This window comes from Desmodus rotundus, chromosome 7 (genome assembly GCF_022682495.2).
Source record: "Desmodus rotundus isolate HL8 chromosome 7, HLdesRot8A.1, whole genome shotgun sequence".
Lineage (NCBI taxonomy): Eukaryota > Metazoa > Chordata > Mammalia > Chiroptera > Phyllostomidae > Desmodus > Desmodus rotundus.
This window is the reverse complement of record NC_071393.1, coordinates 77,558,102-77,582,115: the sequence shown is the minus strand read 5'-3', so window position 1 is coordinate 77,582,115 and position 24,014 is coordinate 77,558,102. Positions and strand designations below refer to the sequence as shown.

The 24,014-nt window shown below is 36.7% G+C and overlaps 1 protein-coding gene across 2 annotated transcripts in view; it reads right to left on the bottom strand.

The window, feature by feature from the left end:
* The window catches only part of GOLM2 (golgi membrane protein 2), a 110,279-nt gene that overhangs the window by 45,706 nt on the left and 40,559 nt on the right, over positions 1-24,014 (bottom strand). For both annotated transcript variants that reach the window (XM_024568353.3, XM_024568354.4), the window contains exons 2-6: positions 21,268-21,322; positions 18,109-18,211; positions 13,561-13,651; positions 9,811-9,955; positions 9,421-9,501 (exon numbers count right to left, since the gene is read on the bottom strand). In XM_024568353.3, coding sequence (XP_024424121.1) covers positions 9,421-9,501; positions 9,811-9,955; positions 13,561-13,651; positions 18,109-18,211; positions 21,268-21,322 — 475 coding nt within the window. The remainder of the gene's footprint in view (positions 1-9,420; positions 9,502-9,810; positions 9,956-13,560; positions 13,652-18,108; positions 18,212-21,267; positions 21,323-24,014) is intronic.

Here is a 24,014-nt window from a genome sequence, read left to right as displayed (position 1 = left end):
TTATAATATTAAAACATTTCTAACCCTTTATATATTTTACCCTGGTCCTCTCCTTTGAGGATTACTGAGAGCCAGGAAAAATATACAAGTCAACAGATAATAGTATGCTGCTATCAGATAATATCATTAATAACTAGGCTGTTAAAGATATATCTTTGATAAAGCCATTATTAAGGCAAAATACCAAGATAAAATGATAAATTCTATTTACCATAAAGACAACATACAGGACACAAAGCCACTAGAGCACATGGCTTTTATATCGCTATGGTCCTGGCTTTTGTATTTTTTATAAAAGAGAACTCTCAGTATGGAAATTCAATCACTCAACAATATTTAAGTATCTACTATATGCTAAGCACTGTTCTAAAAAGCTGAAGATTCAGTAGTGAACAAAACAGACCAAGTTATTGCCCTATGACACTACATTCTTGTTGGGTGTAATAAGAGAGAGTGGTGGAAGATACTATTATAGATAGTTTGGTCAGGGAAGGCATTTTTGAGAAGAGACATTTGAGCAGAGGTATGAATGAAGTGCAGAGGAAGAACATTCAGATTGAAACCAGCAAGTACAAAGGCCTTGAGACAGGAGCAAGCACACTGTACCTGAGGAACTGCAAAGAAAACAGTAAGCAGAAAGTGTTAAAGGAAGAGGCCACACATAGACACAACAGTAAAAACGCGAGGAATAGGTGGTTAGGGGACTAAGGACTGGAACTATGTCTGGTAATTCCAAAGGAGGTAATAATAGTACTAGTTATAATAGTAGGTCCATTATCTGAGAGTTCTTAGTATGAAGCAGGTACTAATCTCATGTCACCCTCAAACCTATCTGAGATAGATATCCCCTTTTACAGATGTGGAAACTGGAATTCACAATAGTAGAGATGAGACATACCTCTCACTTGACTTAAAAATTCAAAGTGTTATTTCTGGAACAACTGGATCAAATACTTGCAAAAGTCGGTAAGTTTAAGTTAATCCTCCTTCACATCTCTATTAGTTTTCAGGTGAAGCCTCTACTCTGAGAGCCAAAAAAAAAAGAACCATCTTTGCCTTATACTCTCATTTTCTTTCCAATGACTGGGCTACAACATGCACACTTCCAGTGTCCCGCCTTACAGCTCTTCACAATCCAGTGCCTATCACTATATGGAGAAGGAGTATGGCACTAATAAGCAACAATCCTCAGCCCTGGCACCACTTCAGTATTTCAGATACCAACCCAGACATACACCGAATATGGGAATGGTACCTTGGTATCTGCATTTATCAAAAGCTCCAAAGGTGGTTCTGTGGCACAGCCAAGTGAATAAAAAATAAATAGCATGGCCTTTGGATTTAGATAGATCAGGGCTCAAGTCATGGCTCTATAATTTATTAACTGTATGACTTTGGTTTCGTGCCTAATTTTTTGAAGCCACAGTCCTCACCTGAAAAATAAGGATAATGCCATTTACCCTGCATGACTGATTTGTGAGAATATCTGCTAATATTCTATCAAATATCAATATATTGTGATATTGTGATGTAAAATAAGAAATATATATTTTTGGGGTTTTCTGTCCTATTTCTAGCACAGAGCTCCATAAACCTTTGGAATTTCCTAAATAACGAGAGTGATTAAGGTATCTTTTGTTATGTTAATGAAGTAACTTTTGAAAAACTATTAAGGATGGGAGCTGGCTGCCAGTAGGAGCCAACCAGGTGGTTAGAGGATGGGAACATTCGGTCCCACCCAGATTTCAGGCAGGGGAGAGGGTCTTGAGGGGCTCAATCACCAATGGCCAATGGCTTAATCAATCATAACTATGTAATGAAGCCTCCATAAAAATCCAAAAAGACACCTTGCTGGCCCTTTTTCATACAGCTACTATATTGGGGAATTAGAATGTTTACATGTGCCCCTGTGTCAGGCCCCAAGCTTGAAGAGGACTGAAGCTCCTTTGTTCCTATATATCTTTTATATATCTCTCCCTAAATATCTTTTCATCTGGCTATTGATTTGAATCCTTTAACATTCTTTGTAATAAATTGGCAATCTAGTGAGTAAATGACTTTTCTTGACTTCTCTGTGCTCTTCTTGCAAATTAATCTACTGCAGAGAGGTGGTAGGAACCTCCGATTTATATGCCTAGTCAATCAGAAATCCAGATAACAACCTGGGCTTGTGACTGGCATCTGAAGTAGAGGGCAGTCTTGTGAGACAGTCCACCACTGGTGGAAGTGATTCTATCTCTGGTTAGACTGCCAGAATTGAGTTGAATTCTTGGACACCCAGATGGCTTCTGAGAATTGCTGGTTGGTGTCTGGAAGCCACACACACTAGAATCGGGGCTGAGAACCCCTTTTCAAACATATATTGAAGTATTTAGAGCCGTCAAAGTTATGCCTTTCTCTTTAGAATAAAAAGAGTCCAAGATGCAGGCTGGAGAAATAAAAACATTTAAATGTAAAACTGATGGAGGAACTCAACAGTTAAAAATTTTTAGCTTTAGAATTCTGGTCAAGATGGAGGCATAAGTAGATAGGCTTCGCCTCATCAGGCACCACAAAAAGAATGACAACCATATCTCAAAGCAAATAACACCCAAAACCATCAGAAAATCAAGCTGTATGGAAGTCCAACAACCAAGGATTTAAAGAAGCCACACTCATCCAGAGGGTAAGAAGAGCGGAGTCAAGGAAATGAGGCAGAGAGGAAGTGTGGCGCAGAAAGGCTGTGGCAGTGGAATGGATGGCACTACATTGACATGTGTCAGATAAATATTGGGAGGAATACCTAAAGAGTGAGCAATCCTAGCCCTAGGCCAGACTACCCAGCCCAGGGTTCCAGCACTGGGAAGATAAACACCCATTACTTCTGGCTGTAAAAACCAATGGGAGTTGGGACAGCAGAAGAAACTGCCTGATTTTAGCTGCTTATGGAGCCCGCAGGGGCTTAGAATGTACACCAACATCACAGCAGCAACAAGAAGGGCACCAATCACATAGGGGAAGTGGGTGAGGTGACTGGAAGTGGGGTGAGGGATGAGCAGGCCTTTAGAAACCAGGCAGTAGCACTGTCCCAATTCTGTATGTTGGTTGGCACCCCTCCGCCTCTGCCAACATACAGAGCCACAAAGCAGTGAAGCAGGTTGCCTCAACCTAGCAATTACCTAAGAATCTGCCCCACACAATTCACAGGTACCTTTTCTACACAGGCCATACAACTAAGACAGAGAGTAAAATCACCCCTGAGTAATAAATAGAAACAAACAAAGGGAGGCCACCAAATTGAGGAGGCAAAGAAATATGACCCATATTAAAGAACAGAACAAAACCACAGAAAAAGAACTAAATGAAACAGAGACAACGAAGTTACCAGATGCAGAATTCAAAACACTGGTGATCATTGAGTATGGCCACAAAATAAAGGAAGAAATGAAGGATACAGTAAGTAAAATAAAGAAAAATATACAGGGAACCAAAAGCGAAGGGATGGAAGCTGGGATTCAAATCGATGACTTGGAACAAAAGGAAGAAATAAACTGGAACAGAAAGGAGAAACAAGAATTCAAAAAAATGAGGGGAGGCTTAGGAACCTCTGGGACAACTTTAAACATTCCAATATCTTAATCATAGGGGTGCCAGCAGGACAAGAAGAAGAGCGAGAAATTGAAAACTTCTTTGAAAAATAATGAAAGAAAACTTCCCTAATTTGGCAAAGGAAATAGACACACTAGTCTAGGAAGCACAGAGAGTCCCAAACAAGTTGGATACAAAAAGGACCACACCAATACACATCATAATTAAAATGTCAAAGGTTAAAGACAAAGAGAGAATCTTAAAAGCAGCAAGAAAAAAGCAGAGAGTTATCTACAATGGAGTTCCCATAAGACTGTCAGCTGATTTCTCAAAAGAAACTTTGCAGGCAAGAAGGGGCTGGCAAGAAGTATTCAAAGTGATGAAAGGCAAGGACCTACAACCAAAATTACTCTATCTAGCAAAGCTATCATTTAGAATGGAAGGGCAGATAAAGTGCTTCCCAAACAAGGTAAAGCTAAAGGAATTCATCATCACCAAGCCATTATTACATGACACCTTAAAGGGACTTATTTAAGAAAAAGAAGATTAAAAAAAAAACTATGAATAGTAAAATGACAAAAAACTCACAACTATCAACAACTAAATCTAAAAAACAAAAACAAAAACAAACTAAACAAACAACCAGAACAGGAACAGAATCATAGGTATGGAGATCATTTGCAGGGTTATCAGCTGGGAAGGGGAATGGGAAGAGGGAGAATGGGGGAAAAGGTGCAGGGTTTAAGAAGCATAATTGGTAGCTAAAAAATAGACAGGAAAATGTTAAGAATAGTACAGGAAATGGAGAAGTCAAAAAACTTATATGCACAACCCATGGATATGAACTAAGGGTAGGGGCTGCTGGAGGGAAGGGGTGTACCAGGTGGAGGGAAGTAAAGGGGAAAAATTAGGACAAATGAACAACAGAACAATAGAACAAACTAAAAAATTTTTTTTTAGTTTTAGCTTATAGTTAATAGGCTTAGTGATTAATGAATATAGAAAGCTGCTCCAGGAACTGGAATGTATGACCAGACCAAACCTAACTTCAGGAGACCCACTAGCAATTCAGGAGGACTGCAGGCACATGGTATCTGAGCCATTGTGCTCCACGGAGGGAACATCCACCAACCAAGACCCAGATAAAGAATCATTGGGATGCTAGGACAATCGCCAGACTACAACTTTTATCTACCTAACCTTTTCCCCTTAATTCCAAACCCCTTACGTACCCTTTTTTTGTCCTTATAAAAAGGGTTGGCTTGAGATGTGATGTTAAAATGGTTTTTTAGGGTACATATCCCACCGTCTTCTCAGATCACCAGCATCTGAATAAAGTGTCTATAAAGATTCAATCCTTGTCTCTACTCATTGGTTCTCATAGTGACAGGCAGCACAAACACCAACTTTTCTGCTTTCCAAACTACCAGTCCTAACCAATTTATTAAGACACCTGATTACATAGTTTACATAGGAATCCTGAGTAATGTTTTGAGAGGTTCATGAAACTTTGATTAGCAATTGCCCATAAAAAATATTAATCATTCTGAAGCAAGAATATTAAATGCAAAATAATGGTGTAACATTAAAAAAAAAGATTTTACTTATTTATTTTTAGAGAGAGGGGACAGGAAGGAGAAAGAGAGGGATGGAAACATCAATGTGTGGTTGTATCCCACACGCCCCCTACTGGGGACCTGGCCTGCAACACAGGCATGTGCCCTGGACTAGGAATTGAACCAGCGATCCTTTGGTTTGCAGGCCACACTCAATCCACTGAGCTACACCAGCCAGGGCTGATGTAACATTCTTATGTTTCCTTTGGGTACATGAACAGATATAGCATGCCCAACTAAGAGCACCTGCTGCAGGGTTTAGACCTAAAGAGAAATAACAGAGGTCACATTAGCACTCAAAGACAATGTTTCTCTGGCCCAGCCATAGTACAGAATCTTTACTGCACATCTTGGGAATTCAGATGACATGCTACAAGTCCTGCTAGAAATGTAGGTATCATACCCTAGAATTACATGCTATGTCCTCAGATACAGAACAAAATGAAAACTGACCTGCCCTAACCAAGCACAGAACGAGGCCTGACAAAAGGAAGAGGATCTGCAAGTAATTTTACTCTCTTTCAGAACAAAACTCAACACCTTTAGTTGAAGACAACAAAATCAGTATTTCCTTAGATTAGATTCAGAGAGCACACAAAACAATTACTAGACATACAGAGAAGCAGGGGATCTGACCTATAATCAAAGAAAAAAAGTAATCAATGAGAAAAGTAATCAACAGAAATAGACTCAAAGATAATCAACTTGTTAAAATTAGCAGACAAGGACTTGTAAACTGTTATAAATGTGATTAGTCCAAAAAAAGTTCAGTCATTGTTACTATAAAGAGAACAGTTTCAGCAATGATAGTAACCTGGCAGCCAAGGAGAGTGGACTGCAATGTGCATGTGTGAACAATGATGACTTCACTGTACTAGTCAGTGGGGGTACTAGACGCCACTGAGTGACCATGTGCACTGTGTGACCATGGTAGTCAAAATGACTGTGAGGAGAGCAACGCATCTGCATTAAATTTTGCATTAAGCCTGAATCTTCCCCTGCAGAAACTATTTGGATGATTCAGAAGGTTGCAGCTATGGGCAACTAGTGATTAGCAGGCAGCTTCATCACAACGTGCTCACTCATGCACCATGCCTTATACAGATTTTTTGGCAAAATATCAAATCACCCAGGTGACAAATTGTCAGCCAACAGAACTCTGCATCTGATAGATTGCTGATCTCCGTTTCGTTTAATTCTTTTTTCTGAAGTTTTGATCTATTCTTTCATTTGGGCCATTTTTTTTACCTTTAAAAAAATTTTTAAATATATTTTATTCATTATGCTATTACAGTTGTCCCATGTTTTTCTCCTCTTTATTCCCCTCTGCCCTGCACCCCCCTCCCACCATGATTCTCCCACCTTAGTTCATGTCCATGGGACCTACATATAAACTCTTTGGCTTCTCCATTTCCTATACTATTCTTAACCTCCCCTTTGTCTATTTTGTACCTACCAATTATGCTTCTTATTCCCTGTACCTTTTCCCCCCATTCTCCCTCATCCCCTCCCTGCTGTTAACCCTCCATGTGATCTCTATTTCTGTGAATCTGTTCCTATTCTATTGTTTGTTTAGTTCATTTTAGTTTTTGTTTTTGCTTTTTTAGGTTTGGTTGCTGATAGTTGTGAGTTTGTTGTCATTTTACTGTTTGTATTTTTTATCTTCTTTTTCTTAGATAAGTCCCTTTAACATTTCATATAGTAAGGGTTGGTGAGGACAAACTCCTTTAACTTGACCTTATCTGGGAAGCACTTTATCTGCCCTTCCTTTTTAAATGATAGTTTTGCTGGATAGAGCAATCTTGGATGTAGGTCTTTACCTTTCATGACCTGGAATACTTCTTTCCAGCCCCTTCTTGCCTGCAAGGTTTCTTTTGAGAAATCAGCTGAAAGTCTTATGGGAACTCCTTTGTAGGTAACTGTCTCCTTTTCTCTTGCTGCTTCTAAGATTCTCTCCTTCTCTTTAATCTTGGCTAATGTAATTATGATGTGCCTTGGTGTGTGCTTCCTTGGGTCCAATTTCTTTGGGGCTCTATGAGCTTCCTGGACTTCCTGAGAATCTATTTCCTTTGCCAGATTGGGGAAGTTCTCCTTCATTATGTTTCAACTAAGTTTTCAATTTCTTGCTCTTCCTCTTCTCCTTCTGGCACCACTAGGATTCAGATGTTGGAATGTTTAAAGTTGTACCAGAGGTTCCTAAGCCTCCCCTCATGTTTTTGAATTCTTGTTTCTTCCTTCTGTTCTGGTTGATGTTTATTTCTTCCTCCTGCTCCAAACCATTGATTGCAGTCCTGGTTTTCTTCCCTTCACTGTTGGTTTCCTTTTATTTCACTTTTCATAGCCCTCATTTTTTCTTGTTTTGTGACCATACTCAACCATATCTGTGAGCATCCTGATTACCAGTGTTTTGAACTCTGCATCTGATAGGTTGGCTAACTCTTCATCGCTCACTTGTATTTTTTCTGTAGCTTTGATTTGTTCCTTCATTTGGGCCATTTTTTTTCCTCGGCAGGCCTGTTACATATAAGGGGTAGAGGCTTAGGTATTTGCCAGGGCGAGGCAACCCATGTCACTGTTTTGTGGCACTGTATGTGGGGGAGGGGTCCAAGAAGGAACAGCACAGCTTGCTCAGCTCTCTGCTAGTTTTTAGTCACTTCCCCCACTATCCACAATCAAACTGGGACCTTCTGGTGCTGATTCCTGGGTGGGTGGGTTTGTGTACCTTCTAGGCCCCCGTGGGTCTCTCCAACAAACTCTCCTGTGAAGCTCAGAGTTTCTCCTGCCGCCTCAACCCTCACAGGTTCTTTCAGTCAGAGATTTTGAGGCTTTATTTCCACGCAATGGAACTCTGGGTTTCAAGGTCTGTCTGGCTCCCCAGTTGTTCCTCCCGGTTTATCTGCATGCTAATGTGGGACCGCCCTGTCCACCAGCTACTGCCTTACCTGCCCTGGTCCTCCAGCCGCCAACTTGCCACAAGTCCTCTCTGCCTGGCTGCCCGCCTCTGCCCCTCCTACCAGTCTGGATGAATATTTCTTCACCTCCTTGGTTGTCAGACTGCCATGCAGTTCGATTTTCTGTCAGTTCCTGTTGTTTTTTGTTTTTAAATTTGTTGTTGTCCTTCTTTTGGTTGTGCAATAAGGCACAGTGTGCCTACCTACAACTTCATCTTGGCCAGAAGTCCACGAATTTGCATTTCTATCAAGTTCCTGGGTAATGCTGATACTGGGGGTCCAAGGACCACACATTAAGAGTCACTGGATAACCTCATTTTCTTACAAACAAATCATGCTCATTGTAACCCCATATTTTTAAACGTATGTTATTACTCTTGTCCTTACCTTTATTTTAGGGAACTATACTGTGACTTAGAACCCAAAAGAAGATCGGCATACACGAATTTGAGGAGATAACAAAAAAATACAAATGAAAAAACTAACCTTTAGTTGGACCTCAAACACTCAGCAACTTCAGTCACATACAATAAGCTGTAACCACAGAAGTAATCACTGAGATTGTTTTTACAGCCAAGAATAACCACAGATTAGCCATTACTTCCAATTTTCTAACATAATAAATTGGAGTCAGCAGGGAGGGATACCTACGATAGCCAAGAAACAGAAATGGCAAGAAAAACAAAGACATGAAAAAAGACTGGAGGGTATTAGGAAAGCAGCAGTGACAGACTTCAAATGGGAATGGATGAGCAATAGACATTAATGAAAAAGGAGATATACAGTGAGGAGAGGTGACCATAAAAGAAAAAAAGTGAATAAACTATTTAAAGTACGGGGTAATTAACTGAAAGGACAAGCCAAGTGCTAAAAAGGGACAAGCCTCATTCCCTGTGTAAGGGAATTATTATGTCATATTAAAGCACACCAACAACATAGCAATCTGGGAACATTTAGTCTGAAAGAAAGAAGCCACACATACTTTCAGTAAACATAAATGGCTCTAACACAGCATAAGTGTCATGAACAATAACTCTCAGTCAAAAAAGAAAAGGTTCAAATATGGCTGACTCTTATCAAGAGAAAAACAATTACTATATACACTTAAGCAAAATTTTCCATAAAAATTATATCCACAAAGTCCTAGCAAGTGATGGATAGTTAACTGGAAACATCAATCATACAGTTATCTGTGACTTTTCTCAAGTGTTACTCAAAAAGAGAAAAGGGTCACATGAAAACTAGTAAGATCACATTAGTTAAATACTCTGCTAACTTTTACTTACCAGTTGGAAGGTCTTCAACTTTTGCAAGGTCATTCTCCTCTATTCCAGGCATTCCTGCATCACCACCTGGTTTGATTTGCTCTGCCCAAGTAACAAAAGATATAATTCTTTATTTTTTCTTACATAAATTGAAATTTTTTTGAAGGAAGGGAACAATCAGTTTCTAAAGCAATAAGCTACACTGAGTATCTTTGTATCTCGCTTTGGACATAGAGTTGTAACTCTGAAATAACTTACTGTTTTTTTTCTCTATCAAAGGACGTAAATTTGAAATAATACAGACACCTAATCATAACTGAACTAAAACAATATTTGTTGCGATTGGAGATGTTCACTTCAAAATGAGAAAAGTCATTATCCTGTTAACACAAAATCAAACAATTGTAATACCTTTCCCCTGCTGAATATGATTGCTCGAGGGCTCTTCATTCTTTTCAGCAGCATTCTCAGGTACTTGTGGAACATTTTTAGATACTCCATGATTGTTTGCACCCAATTCACTTCCACCTTTTAATTCAAAATTGTTGGTCTCTTGCTGTTCAATAAAGATTTGGTAACAGTAAATATTTTTCAGTTCAAAATGTTAAATCACTGATACAACTATTAAGTAAATGTTCAAAAATAGTTCATTTTCAGAAATATATACCATGGGTCCAAATTTCAAACAATTGGAGATGTCAGATATATTATTTTCTGTTCAGCTTTTATACCTGATATGAAGTCAAAGCATAACCAACACCTTTTAAAAGTCTCTAATTATAGCAAATGGCCTAAAATATTAGACAGAGATAATTCTCTTTGACTATTCTGAGGGAGTGGTCCTGCAAGAAGAGAGTCTTGCTGAGCACTGTAGGGTTATTGTGGAGGTCCACAGTTGGACATTATCCTGGGTGCTGTGGGAATACGGTTAGACCTGATTTAATTCTACTTGTGGACCACTTTTCTCTTTTGTAGTGGTTGAGTTGCCTCAGTGCAAAATTGAGAAAGACAAAGAATCATGTAGATGTGTTTCGGCTGCAATCTGGGTCCTTATACTTAATATTTAACACATTTACACATGGTTTTTCACTGATAAAGCACTATGCAATGTAATCATTAAGCAATGTTATAAAAAATAGTAGTAAAAAATCTACAGGAAATCTAGAATTACATGAGCCAAATTTTAAAATTTGTAACAATAAAAAGAAAAAAGGTGTCCTGACTGGTGTGGCTCAGTGGGTTGGGCATCCTCCCAACTATCCAAAAGGTCATTAGTTTGATTCCAGGCCAAGGCACCTGCCTGGGTTGTGGGCCAGGTCCTAAGTTGGGGAGCATGTAAGACGCAACCAATTGATATTTCTCACATGGATATTTCTCTCCCTTTCTCCTTCCCTTCCCCTCTCTCTAAAACTAAATAAAATCTTTAAAAAAGAAAAAGAAAAAAGGTGCTTTGACAATTCCAGTGTGCCTGGCAGATAAAATCAACAGCAAATATTTGTACTGTGCTTCATAGTTTACAAATTGCTTTCAGATTTATCCTCTAGCAGAGATAAACAGTGTGAGGAAAAATAAAACTGAGGCTTAAAGAAGTAGCTGGTCTAAGGTTACAAAGCTAGAGAATTATGGAAAAGGAATTCAAACCAGTCTTTCTCACTCCCATATTTTCTGGGAATTTGGAAAGCAATAGCCAAATCTCAGAGCTTAACTGTTGATGAGTGAAATGACAAACTGAAATTTTTGTACGTGTCAGTACGAAGGACAGGGTGAGAAAATCGATGAGGCACAACCTGAGCAGCTATTCTGCATCTCTGTATGTTTTACATCACAGGCTATTCTTACAGTATTCTACTGCTTTGTAGATGTGGAAAAAACAAACAATATTAAACAAAACTTAAAAGTCAATGAACTGCTGTTCAAAAATACTTTTCCATTTAACATAGTTAACTAGTTAACAAAGCTACCCCTTTGGGGTGTTAATGACTGTACCTTTATATAAATGGACAATATTAATATTCTTTAAAAATAAGAGGGTTTTCTATGTGTAATGCTGGTGATTTGGTAAAGGGGCACCTAATTGTTTTTTTAATAAACTTTTTCTCTGAAGTAATTTTAACTTCACAGAAAAGTAATGAACTCTCCCTCAATTTCCTTTAATGCTAGCATCTTATATTAGCATGGCACATCTGCAAAACTAAAAAGCTAGCATTAGTATACATTAATCAAAGTCTAGACTTTATTGACTTCACCACTTTTTCCACTACGTCCTTTTTCTGTTCCAGGATCCAGTCCAGGATACTACATTGCATTTAAGTCCTCCGGTCTCCTTAGTCTCCACTGGTCTACGACAATTTCTCTTCCATTGTAGCATGAAAGCAGTACACAAATGAGTGTGACTATATTCCAAAAGACTGTATTTATAGGCACAATAATGAAAATTACTTAATAATTTTCCCATTATAAAATATTCTTTTGATTTTTCAACCATTTAAAAAATGTAATAACCATTCTTTGTCCATGGATTGTATGAAAACAGGAAGTAGGCTGGATTTAGTTTGCTCCTTCTCCAGAGTAACTTCTAAATTACTTGGTTAAAAAAAAAAATCCTCAATACAATGTATGCTTGTTTGATATAGCTTACATTGGATTTGTTCCTACGAAAAAACTCAAATTTCACAGAATCAACTTGTTACAGTAGTTGAAGAACAGGGAATAAAGGGGTGGGGAGTAGAATTAGGCAGTTTGTCTAAAGGTTAAGGACTGGTTACCCTAGAAAGGAGTTCTCTAAGCATCTCCCTCCTCCCTGCCTGTTCCAATTAGGGCAGGATAAAGGCAAAGAATTGCTGAAAAGTACCTTAATTAATAATATAAAAATAACCCAGTGTAGAAGAGCAGAAAGAGAGAACTACACTGGAAAAAGTGAAAAGCTCTCAACTGTGCTTTTTAGAAGAACAGACGAGAGCAAACTCACCCCATTATTTATATGAGCTTGTAATAGTACAAATGCAACGGCAACGTCTCTCCCCCTTCCTTCTCTGTTCTGCTATGCTCCTCTAACTATCCAGTGTATCAATAATATCTTCCGCTTGTTCTCAATGCCTCTATGCCACTAACTTACTCAGGCCTGCCATCTTCCAGCAGTCTATCCTTACATCTCTTCAAGGTAGGTTACAGACAGGCAGCAGATATTCCACTTTGTAGATTCAAAAATTGAAATACAGAAAAAACAATGCTCTCAATATCACGCTGTAAAATACTGACACAGTTAAGAATGAAAACCTGATTTTCTTAACTGCTAGTCCTTCAGAGGAGATGCTACCAGAAAGCAAGATTATTATTTTTCACTGTAACCTCTCTTTACTTTAAACTACAAGACTTCTTACAAATCACAGCTACTTAGATAAGATTACAAGGCGTAGAAAAATGAATGTCTAATGACTAGCAATCTTTAGACAAATCCCCTCCATTTCTAGCAGGACCTTTGGTTAATATACAGGGTCTGGCACACATAACACCCCTTTTTTATTACAAAATCATAAGCATGTAATTCTGTAATATAACAATATCATAATCAAGCACACCACATGGCATTTTAGGTGAAATGTTCAAATTAAGACTATAAACTATCATACCCATATTATTATGCTACCAACCACACTCAAGCAGTCGTTACTTCTGTGGGACCCTATATATCCACGGAAAATAGACAAATTAATTTAAAAATTTGACACTCCCAAAAATTTACATCAACGTAGTAGCTAGTGTTTCATTTCTATGTTTTAAAAAGTAATACAGAATAGCAGAGATTTATAATTAAGGAGAAAGTTTCTCAATTATTTTTCTGATTCTCAAAAGCATAAAATAGGAAGTAATTGATTTTTCAGTAAAACCTTTTCCACTTTACAATCTGATATATTAAGAGCAACAGTTATTTTTAAAAGTGAGATAGAAGATATTTAGCTAAATTCATTTTAAAAGTTAATGTTATGTTTTTGCAAATATCTAATTTTCTCAGCAATAAAGCCACTTCAAGTCATTTTTAAAATTAGGCAGGCTAGGATACTTAAAATACAATGTTTTATGACAAAAGTATGTATTTTAATTTCTTAATTACAGGATTTATAACAAAAACATATTTTGATTTAAGTATTCTTTTAAATTTACCTTTTGTTCCTGCAAAAACTGGTCTGCTAACTTTTTAATATTTTCTTCATGCTGTGCTCTTAATTCCTTGATTTGTTGTCCACACTGAAAACTAAATTAAAAAGTCATTTTTTAGACTATATTATCTTGGATTGTATTCTCAAAATTGTCTAGAAGTTTAAAACTTAGATTTATAAAGATGAAGCATTAAGTTAGCAAGGGAGTGGAAAAGGGAGGACAAAGAATAGACATAAGTATAGCTCATAGTCAAAATTCTTATAATATTTAAATCTTTGAGGACAAAGAATACTGGTAAACCTATATTTTTAAAAAAACAAATTAGATAAAAGTTTATTTTTTTAATTTTCATTTATAAAAAAACAATTGTCAAAGCCAATTTCAATCACAGAAGAGATACACACCATAGAAAACTGTGAGACCAAAATATAGTAACAGATGAGAAAAAATAGAACCATGACAGTTAACAGAAGTGGCAGCCACTCCTAAAGTACTAACTATAGGATTCATCCAATAGTTAGTACTTTAACACAATAATAAAAGTCTAAATCACAAGAAGAGCAATAATGGTCCCTGGCCAGGCAATTCAGGTGATTAGAGCATTGTCCTGATACACCAAGGTTGAGGGTTAGATCTCTGTCAGGGCACATACAAGAAGCAACCAAGGAATACATAAATAAGAGGAACATTTTCTCTTATTTGATGTTTCTCTTTCCCTCTAAAAATCAGTAATAAAAATAAAATTTTTTAAAAGGAAGAGCAAGAATGGAAGAAATTAGTAGGATAGACTAACCTCAAGAAAAATGGAGAGAAACAAAAAAAAATGTAAAGGACCTCCAGCCAAGATGGAGGCGTAGATACATGTGGCCTCCTCGCACAACCAAAAGAAGGACAATAACAAATTTAAAAATGAAAAATATCAAGAATTCTCAGAAAATACAACTGTATGGCAGTCCAACAACCAAGGAGTTAAAGAAGAAACATTGTCTAGACCTATAGGAGGGGTGGAGAAGACTCCCTGAAAGGTGGGAGCTGGCAGACCCACTGAGGCAGCAGCTGGTGGACTGGGGATCCACATTAACATGCAGATAAACCTGGAGGAACAAATGGGGAGTGAGATAGACCACGCAAACCAGAATTCCAGTGTGGGGAAATAAAGCCTCAAAACCTCTGACTGAAAAAACCAAAGGGAGTTGAGGTGGCAGAAGGAACTCCTAGCCTCACAGGAGACTTTGTTGGAGAGACCCACAGGACCCTAGAATATACACAAACCTACCCACCCGGAGAATCAGCACCACAAGAGGCCAATTTGCTTGTGGGTAGTGAGGGAAGTGACTGAATGCCAGCCAAGAGCTGAGCAAACAGCACCGTTCCGTCTCAGACTCCTCCCCCACATACAGCACCACAATGCAGATACCAGGGTTGCCCCACCTTGGCAAATACCTAAGGCTCAGACCCTTAATACGTAACAGGCAAGATGAGACAAAAAAAAATATGGCCCAAATGAAAGAGCAGATCAAACTCCAGAAAAAAATACAAGTAAGCGATGAAGAGATAGCCAACCTATCAGATGCACAGGCCAAAATACTGGTAATCAGAATGCTCACAGATATGGTTGAGTATGGTCATAAAATAGAAGAAAAAGTGAAAGCTAGGAAAAGTGAAATAAAGGGAACCAATAGTGAAGGGAAGAAAACCAGGACTCCAATCAATGGTTTAGAGCAGAAGGAAGAAATAAATATTCAACCAGAAGGAAGAAACAAGAATTCAAAAACATGAGGGGAGGCTTAGGAACCTGTGGGACAGCTTTCAGTGCTCCTAGTGGTGCATCCAAATTCTAGTGGTGCCAGAAGAAGAGGAAGAACAAGAAATTGAAAACTTAGTTGAAAACATAATGAAGGAGAACTTCCCCAATCTGGCAAAGGAAATAGATTCTCAGGAAGTCCAGGAAGGTCAGAGAGTCCCAAAGAAGTTGGACCCAAGGAAGCACACACCAAGGCATATCATAATTACATTAGCCAAGATTAAAGATAAGGAGAGAATCTTAAAAAGGAGCAAGAGAAAAGGAGACAGTTACCTACAAAGGAGTTCCCATAAGACTGTCAGCTGATTTTCAAAAGAAACCTTGCAGACAAGAAGGGACCAGAAAGAAGTATTCCAAGTCATGAAAGGCAAGCACCTACATCCAAGATTGCTCTATCCAGCAAAGCTATCATTCAAAATGAAAGGGCAGATAAAGTGCTTCCCAGATTAGGTTAAGTTAAAGGAGTTCCTCATCACCAAGCCCTTATTATATAAAATGCTTAAGGGACTTATCTAAGAAAAAGAAGATCACAACTATGAACAGTAAAATGACAACAAACTCACAACTATGAACAACCGAACCTAAAAACAAAAACTAAAATGAACTAAGCAAACAACTAGAACAGGAACAAAATCACGGAAATAGAGATCACATGGAAGGTTATCAGTGGGCAGTAGGTGCGGGGGAGAATGAGGGGGAAGGAACGGGGAGTAAGAAGCATAAATGGTAGGTACCTACAAAATACACAGGGGAGCCTAAGAATAGTATGGGAAATGAAGAAGCCAAAGAACTTACTATATATGACCCATGGTCCTGAATTAAGGTGGGGGAATGATGGTGGAGGGAGTACAAGGTGGAGGGGAATAAAGGGGAGAAAAAAATGGGACAACTCTAATAGCATAATCAATGAAATATATTTAAAAAATTATAAAGACTGTGAATGTCTACCATTCAGTAGTCAAAGGATAAAAATAGATGGTTCATGCAAAAAGAAACAAACAGTTAATATACAGAAAAATTTTAGCCTTGGCTGGTGTGGCTCAGTGGACTAGTGCCAGCCTGCAAACCAAAAGGTCACCGGTTTGAGTCCCAATCAGGGCACATGCCTGGGTTGCAGGCCAGGTTCCCATTTGGGTGTGTGTGAGAAGCCATATCTCTCACACATCGATGTTTCTATCCCTCTGTTCCTCCCTCCCCCTCTCTCTAAAAATAAAATAAATGAAATCTTTTAAAACATTGTTTTAACTTTCACTATTAAAATGCAAATTAAATTTCCTACATATACTTATGGCATTACCTTATTCCTATACTCACAAAAATAAGTTAGAGTTATAAAGGCCATGTTCATGGGGCTATAGGGAAACATTTATATTATAAATTAATGCCATCATGTTAGAAAGCCATCTTTCATATGTGTGTACTGAGCAACAAAAGCAATAAAACATTCTACCTTGGGAACTCTATTTTTGAGAATATACACTAGTGAAATAATATGAGGGAAAAATCCTTTTTACATAAAGAGTTTTATAGTTGATAGTTGTAACAGTGAGAAAAGGATAACTACTCTAATAGTTCAGCAACTGGGAGAGATTAAACATGCTTTGGTCCATTAACAGGCTGAAATAATATATTGCCTCTAAATATGTTAAACCTTTAATCCTATAGGTATATGAAAAACTATTAAATACTGTTAGGTCTAAATATATATGTGTGTGTATACACACACACACACACACACATATATATACACATACATATATATATGTATATGTAAGTAGATGCATATTGATAACCTACAAGAGTAAGAAATCAGAAATGGATAAATTATACTTTAAATTATGGTGAATCTTTCTAATTTTTGGTGTGTAGACCTAAAAATACCTTTTATTGTAAAATCAATTAAAGATGTAATAAAGGTTTCTAATGAGTGATTGCTAAAGTGAAATAAGCCAGTCAGAGAAAGACAAACACCATATGATCTCACTTACACGTGGAATCTAATGAACAATATAAATTGATGAACAAAATAGAAACAGAGGCATGGATACATGGGACAGGCTGATAACTGTCACGGGGAGGGGGAGGGGGAGGACTGGATGAAAGAAGGTGAAGGGATTAGCAAAAAAGCATATATGCATAACCCACAGACAACACTGTGGTGATGGCCAGATGGAAGGGGGAGCAGGGGCTGGGAGAAGGGGGGCAAAAGGGTGATGGGGCCAAATGGGGACATCTGCAATAGTGTCAACAATAAAAATAAAGAAAAAAAAAACATTAAAAAAAAGAGTGGCCGCTAGAAAAGCCTCTAAGAGATTCCCCAACCTCATCACCAACTAAGTGTAGCAGTGTAAACAAGCAAACAGCAGGAGAAGCTGCGGGCACTCAGTCCTCAGCTATTCTGAGGACACCTCCCAGTACTGTCTTCATCTTCTGGATACCTCTCGAAAAGAATCACGGGCACTTAATCTCCTATCGGTCTTTGTCACATCTAATTCAGTAAAACCAGGCAAGATTTTCTGTCTCACAGGACCAGACACAATATGCCTTGTAAAAGGAATTTTCATGGTGTTAAACATACCAAAATAAAAGAGAAAGACTTCAATAGAAAGACAATAGAAAATGAATTTAAAAGACCCAAGAAAACAAAAAAAAAGAGAGAGAAAGAACCCAGAAAGGAAAAAATGAATTGTCTAAAAATTGGACAGATATTTTAGATTCATAAATATTTGTTGAATGTAGTGCCTTACCTCTCATATTCTAACCTCTTCACAAGGTAAGTATTGTTCTTCCTATAATCCTGAAGCTGGTCTTCTTGTCGAAGAAACTCCTGACGAAGCTCAGCAAGTTGCTCTAGGCACACAAAGTAAGAATCAAAAGAACAGAATTTATTCAAAGTGAGAAGTTATGGGATTTTTTAAAATTATATGTATTTCTCAATTTCTTTATTCAGTTAAATTATATAATTAGCACCCCATTTATTTGCCGTTTATAACATATGCATGGGCAAATAAATTTACTTTTGTAAATTTATTTACAAATAAATTTACAAAAGTACTGTCTATTTTTAAAACAAGATAGTCTCAGCAGCTTTCACATCAGAAATATTAAAATATTACACATTTTTCACATTATCTAGACATATAAGCTGTAAAAACAGTACAAAAAACCCCCTACCTACCTCTTTAAAACTGCCTGCTTTATAAAAGTAAGTGGGAAAATCATATTTTTTAGATATGTTTGGTATGTGTATATAATTCAAGGTATCTTTTTTATTTTAAATCACATTTGACTCCCAACTTAGGTGCTAATTACTTTACATCTCATTTCTAGTTCTGTTACTGATGCTAGGTCAACGTATACAAAAATTCCATTTCAAAGCTCATAATTTCTGGTCTAGGGTTGAAAGTTTTAGTTATAATGAATGATATGAAATTCTGAACTGGAAAGTAAATTAAAATCTGGGCAAGATGCTCTTTTGTGAACGTTTGTCCATAATCAGTGGGCCTACATTTTCTAGAGCCGCTCTCTCTTCATCTGATCCTACAAATAAAAGAAATTCAGCCAGAGAACATATGTATCATTTTCTTAGATAATTAAAAAATTCTGTAACAGCCTTAGCAGTTAAGCAAAGGTAGTCTTAAGAAAAGTCTTAAGTTAAGAAAGAAAGTCTTGAGAGAGACTTAATAGTAGTTAAGAAAGTCTTAATTTTTACAAATGAGAACAGAGGTATATACTCAATAAGCAACATCTATTAAGGCCAAAATATAATGTCTACCCAGAAGTACCTAAATATATTATAGGTAAAATAAAACATCTACCTTTCATGAAGGCTTATAGATTCAGTCTTATTACTTTAAAGGCACTCCAAAACTACTTGGGATATAAGTTTTTAAAAAGCAGATATAAACATGTATTTACATATAATTACGCAGAAATATAGAATATTAAAGATATACACACATGTGTTTAATATAAAGATTAAATATATTGCATAAATATAACATGTATTAATATGTTATAAAGTGAATATATAAACATATAATTACATAAAAATATAAGGTAAAAAAATATCAGCGATTTAGTGGTGGAAATCTGAGCAATGTTTTTCTCTTTCTAGATTTTATTGTGAAATCCTAACTGTGGCAATAACAACAAATAAAAATTTTGAAGTCACATGAATATTAGCTAAGGTATATAAAAAAAGTTTAATAATACATATAATAATAGCTACTGTATAATATAACAATCAGGTATGAAAAGAAATGATTCACATAATGCCTGTATTTAATAAATATGTTTACATATTCAAGCCACATTTTTTGTTTATTTAAATTTTTTTTTCATTGAGATAAAACATTGTATAAGTTTAAGGTATACAACATGTTGATTTGATTCGCTTGCTGTGAAATGATTACCATTGTAGCATTAGCTAACACCTCCATCATAAGAATAATGACCATTTCTTTTTTGTGGTAAGAACATTTAAGATCTACTCTCTTAGCAATTTTCATGTACATAAAAAAGTACTGTCAACTATAATCACCATACTGTATGTTAGATTCCCAAAACTTATGCATCTTATAACTGAGAACTTGTACATTTTAACCAACATCTCCTCATTCCTCCTACCCACCCTACCCCCCAACCCCTGGTAACCACCATTCTAAGTCTGTGTCTGTGAGTTCAGTCAAGCCACATTTTAAATTTCTCTTCTTATTCTAGTAATTCTCTAATATGTAAACATGGTTAATCTCCACAGTTTTTCACCCATTACTCCAGATAAAAGTAACAAATCTGAGACCAGGTACCCCTGAATAACACATTCAGCTTGTTATCTGATCCCTGGCCCCATGTCTTAAAATACAGAGGGCTAGAGGTAGCAGACACTCTGGCCTCAGCTATGGGTATTGAGTCTACAGAGACAATGAGACCCAGCAGGAGGCAATAACAAAAAGCCTTGTAGCTTACAGAGTCAGCCAGTTCAGAGAACCTATGGTCAGGCAGGAAAGGTTCTAGAACTAAAAAGTTAATGCAATTTAAATATATAGGTATATGAATATATATATATCTGACGCTTTAGTACGATTTCAAGATTTAGGATGGCGTCTCCGCCTCTCCACAAAGCTTCTAACAATATTTGAATTCCTTTATCAGGAAATAAAGGTTTCACTTCTAAATGGAGATAAAAGGCTTAAAATACAACTGACAAAGAAAAATAAAACATCATTATGAGTGAGTTCCAGTCCATGTAAAATAACAGGTTCTTTTCTGTTTGAACACAGGTAAAAGATTATAAAGAAGAAAACAAATTTAGTATTTTGAGTGGTAAAAACAAAGGCTTGAAAAGAGAAAGAAAAAAAGGCTTGAAAAGAGAAAGAAAATAGAAGAGAAAGCAAAACTAAAGACAAAAATCTCCTATATAACAATTTTACTTTCAACTGATTGCCATGCCATTTTTCCCCCCAAAGACACTCTGTTTAGTGTGGGTGCTCCAGGTCACCACAGCAGGATTCCCAGAGTAACTTAACATGAGATTAGGTCTATGGTTGATTGTGCAAGATATTCTATCTCAGACAGCAATACCAGGGTATGTTATAGAAAAACATGGCCATACTCCCTCAATTTAACTTCAAAAGATTGGGGATATAGTTAAGAAAGGGATGACCTAGGATCAGCTTTTCAAGCAAAAAAGTATTTACTTCTAGAAAATTTTGATTTCAAATTTTCTTTCAGTAATAAGCATAAAAATAAAGTGAGCTATTCAAAATAAATTGGTGTATACTATAATATTAATTTATCAGGAATCAAAAATCAACTCCTATTCCTTTCATTTCCATGGAAATATTTCAGTAGAATTTTAGACATTTAGTGACTTTTTATCTTCAATCTGTAATTAAGTTTCTTACCCTTTAAATGATGTATGTCTGCCATCTGATATGATATGTTGCTCTGTAGTTTAACCTGAAAAAAATTAAGTTCTCATTTTAGTAAAGAATATACAATTCTGCTCATACTTACTCTTTTCCTCACATTCACTTTGAGCTTGATCATAAATGCGAAAGATGCTTATAGTATCAATATGTACACATCTCTTTTCAAAAAGAATTAGATAAATTCTGAATTTGTAATACTCATTTTAAATTTGCACAAGAATATTCATTTCACTTAATATATAGTATAACAACTTTCAAAAGTTTTACACTGTCAGTTGAGTATTGCTTAACTGACAGTGTAATGGTATGTTTTTTTTTCCCCCAAAATCTAACCAGAAGAGACCTCTTACTAACTCTGTATTTAAATAGAATTGTTTGAATCAATTAATGTCAATTCAAAAGTAATTAATGCTTAACAAGCTTCCATAGATTAACAGATATTACATAGAATTCACTGCTGTGGTCACTGTATTCTAGAAGAGTAGACTACTGCTGTATTTCAGATGAGAGAAAATGTTGGTCTAAGCCAGGGGTGGGCAAACTATGGTCTGTAAGCCAAAGGATGGCTAGCTAAGGACGGTTTTTACATTAAAAAATATTTTATAATTTATCTAAAATTATAGTTTAATTTTTCAATATTATATTAGTTTTAGGTGTAAAATATAGTGATTAGAAATTTACATAACTTACAAAGTGATTCCCCCATAGGAGGTTTTATATTTTTAAATAGAAGGTAAAAATAATCAAAAGAAGAGTAAAATTTCATGAGTTATATGAAATTCAAATTTCAGTGCCTATAAAGTCTGAACGGAAACAGCCACATCAATTCACTTACATATTGTCTATGGCTGCTTTGTACCTACAGTGATTGTGACAAAGACCATACGGCCTACAAAGCCTAAAGTTTTTACTATCTGGCCCTTTACAAAAAAAGTCTGCCAACCCCTGGTCTAAACTAACAGAATTTCAAGAGAGAGAGAGAGAGAGATACGCAGCCTGTCCAGAAAGTGTCCAGCCATGTAATATGAAAAATAGAGACATTTATTGAAGAAGATACAAGATACAAGAAACACAGCACATAGGACAATGTTTCATGCCAAGATACTGTGTCAAAATCCCAGACACAGTAGTTTTTGGAATCTCCAGGTCAGCTTCTAGTTCTCACAGCGTCAGTCACTAATCTTTGTTGATTGCAGCCCATACAAAAGTGTTCTGCTTGTTGCAGGCCTTCCAGAATGTGGATCACTTTCAACAGATTCTCAACCGTCTTTGGAGTGTTTATGCCACACTTTTATTTGCTCTGCACTCATTGCAGCATCCCTGAAAGCCTTCTAAATCATCCAAATAGTTTCTGCGGAGGAATGTTCAAGCTTAACATAAAATTTGATGCAGATTTATTGCTCTACTTGCTCAGTTATTTTTAATGTGATGGCCACACAATACACGTGCTCACTCAATGGCATCTACTGTCCTCACTGACTAGTACAGTGAAGTCATCATTGTTCACACATGTGCATTCCAGTCTACTCTCCTTGACTGCCAGGTTACATCAATGTCATGCAAACTCTTCTCCTTACAATTAACAGTGGCTGGACTTTTTCCAGACAGACCTCGTATGTGAGAGCTATCAAAGGGGAAGAATGAACAGTCTTGTTGATAAATCAGATATAGGAGTAAAAGAAGAAACATCAAGGATGATATTTACATTCTAAATCAGGGGGACTAGATGAGTAAGATTACAATATTCCATGATAGGGAAACACAGGAGAAACAGATTTGGAGTGGAAGGGAGAAGTATAGAGATGATTTTTTCAAATTTGAACCTGTTGAGTATGAGGCACTTGTGACATATCCAAGAAGAGATCTTCAGTAGGAGGGTGCATAAGTGCAGGTCTGGAGCTCAGGCATTAATTTAGGAGTAATGAGCATAAAAATGGCAATTAAAACCAAGGGAATGAGACTACTGATGCAAAGCTGCAGAGGCAGCAGGAAAAACTAACACCAAGGGCTATAGGATCAGTTGATCACTAAGAATGCTCTCTAATAACTTCTAATTAGCCTACTTTCCGATTTCCTTTATTTTCATGATTAATTTTTTTTGCATTTTTGCCCTCTAAAGAACACAACCATATTTTATTGTTTTAAACAAATTTATATTACTTTGTTTTTTACCCATTTTTATAAGGCTATTCCAGCTTCTCTGTACTTTTTTTCCCCCTTCACTCTTTATTATAAACATGCTTTTGAAATTGCTAGAGAGATGCTATCCTTGAATACAAGGCTATGAGTGGCCTCAGCTTTCCTGGGCTGTTTTTGTTATATCCTCACACACAAAAATTCTTTTAACGGAGAAGGGGAAATTCAATCTACAGACTACTAAAATAAAAAGGGTTATATGGGCAGAACTGTTTTATTCTTATCACTTATTTTCTTTTTAATGTTCTTTATTGAGAAAGGAGACACCAATCCCCACGGCTCATACATGAAGTCCTCCCCTTTCAAAAGGTGGTCTGGAACAATATATTTTACAGGGTATTAAAAAAACATAGCATGTTTCAGTAAAAGCCTTTTATTAATCCAAGTACAATGAACTTATTTCCCACCCCATTCCTTTGCCATATAAGGATTTTTCAGTTAGCTTCTCAGAACCCCTCATAGCATATTGTTCTCTTGGCATCTTACGTTCTCTATTATTCCTGTCAATCTTCCCAACAGGATTC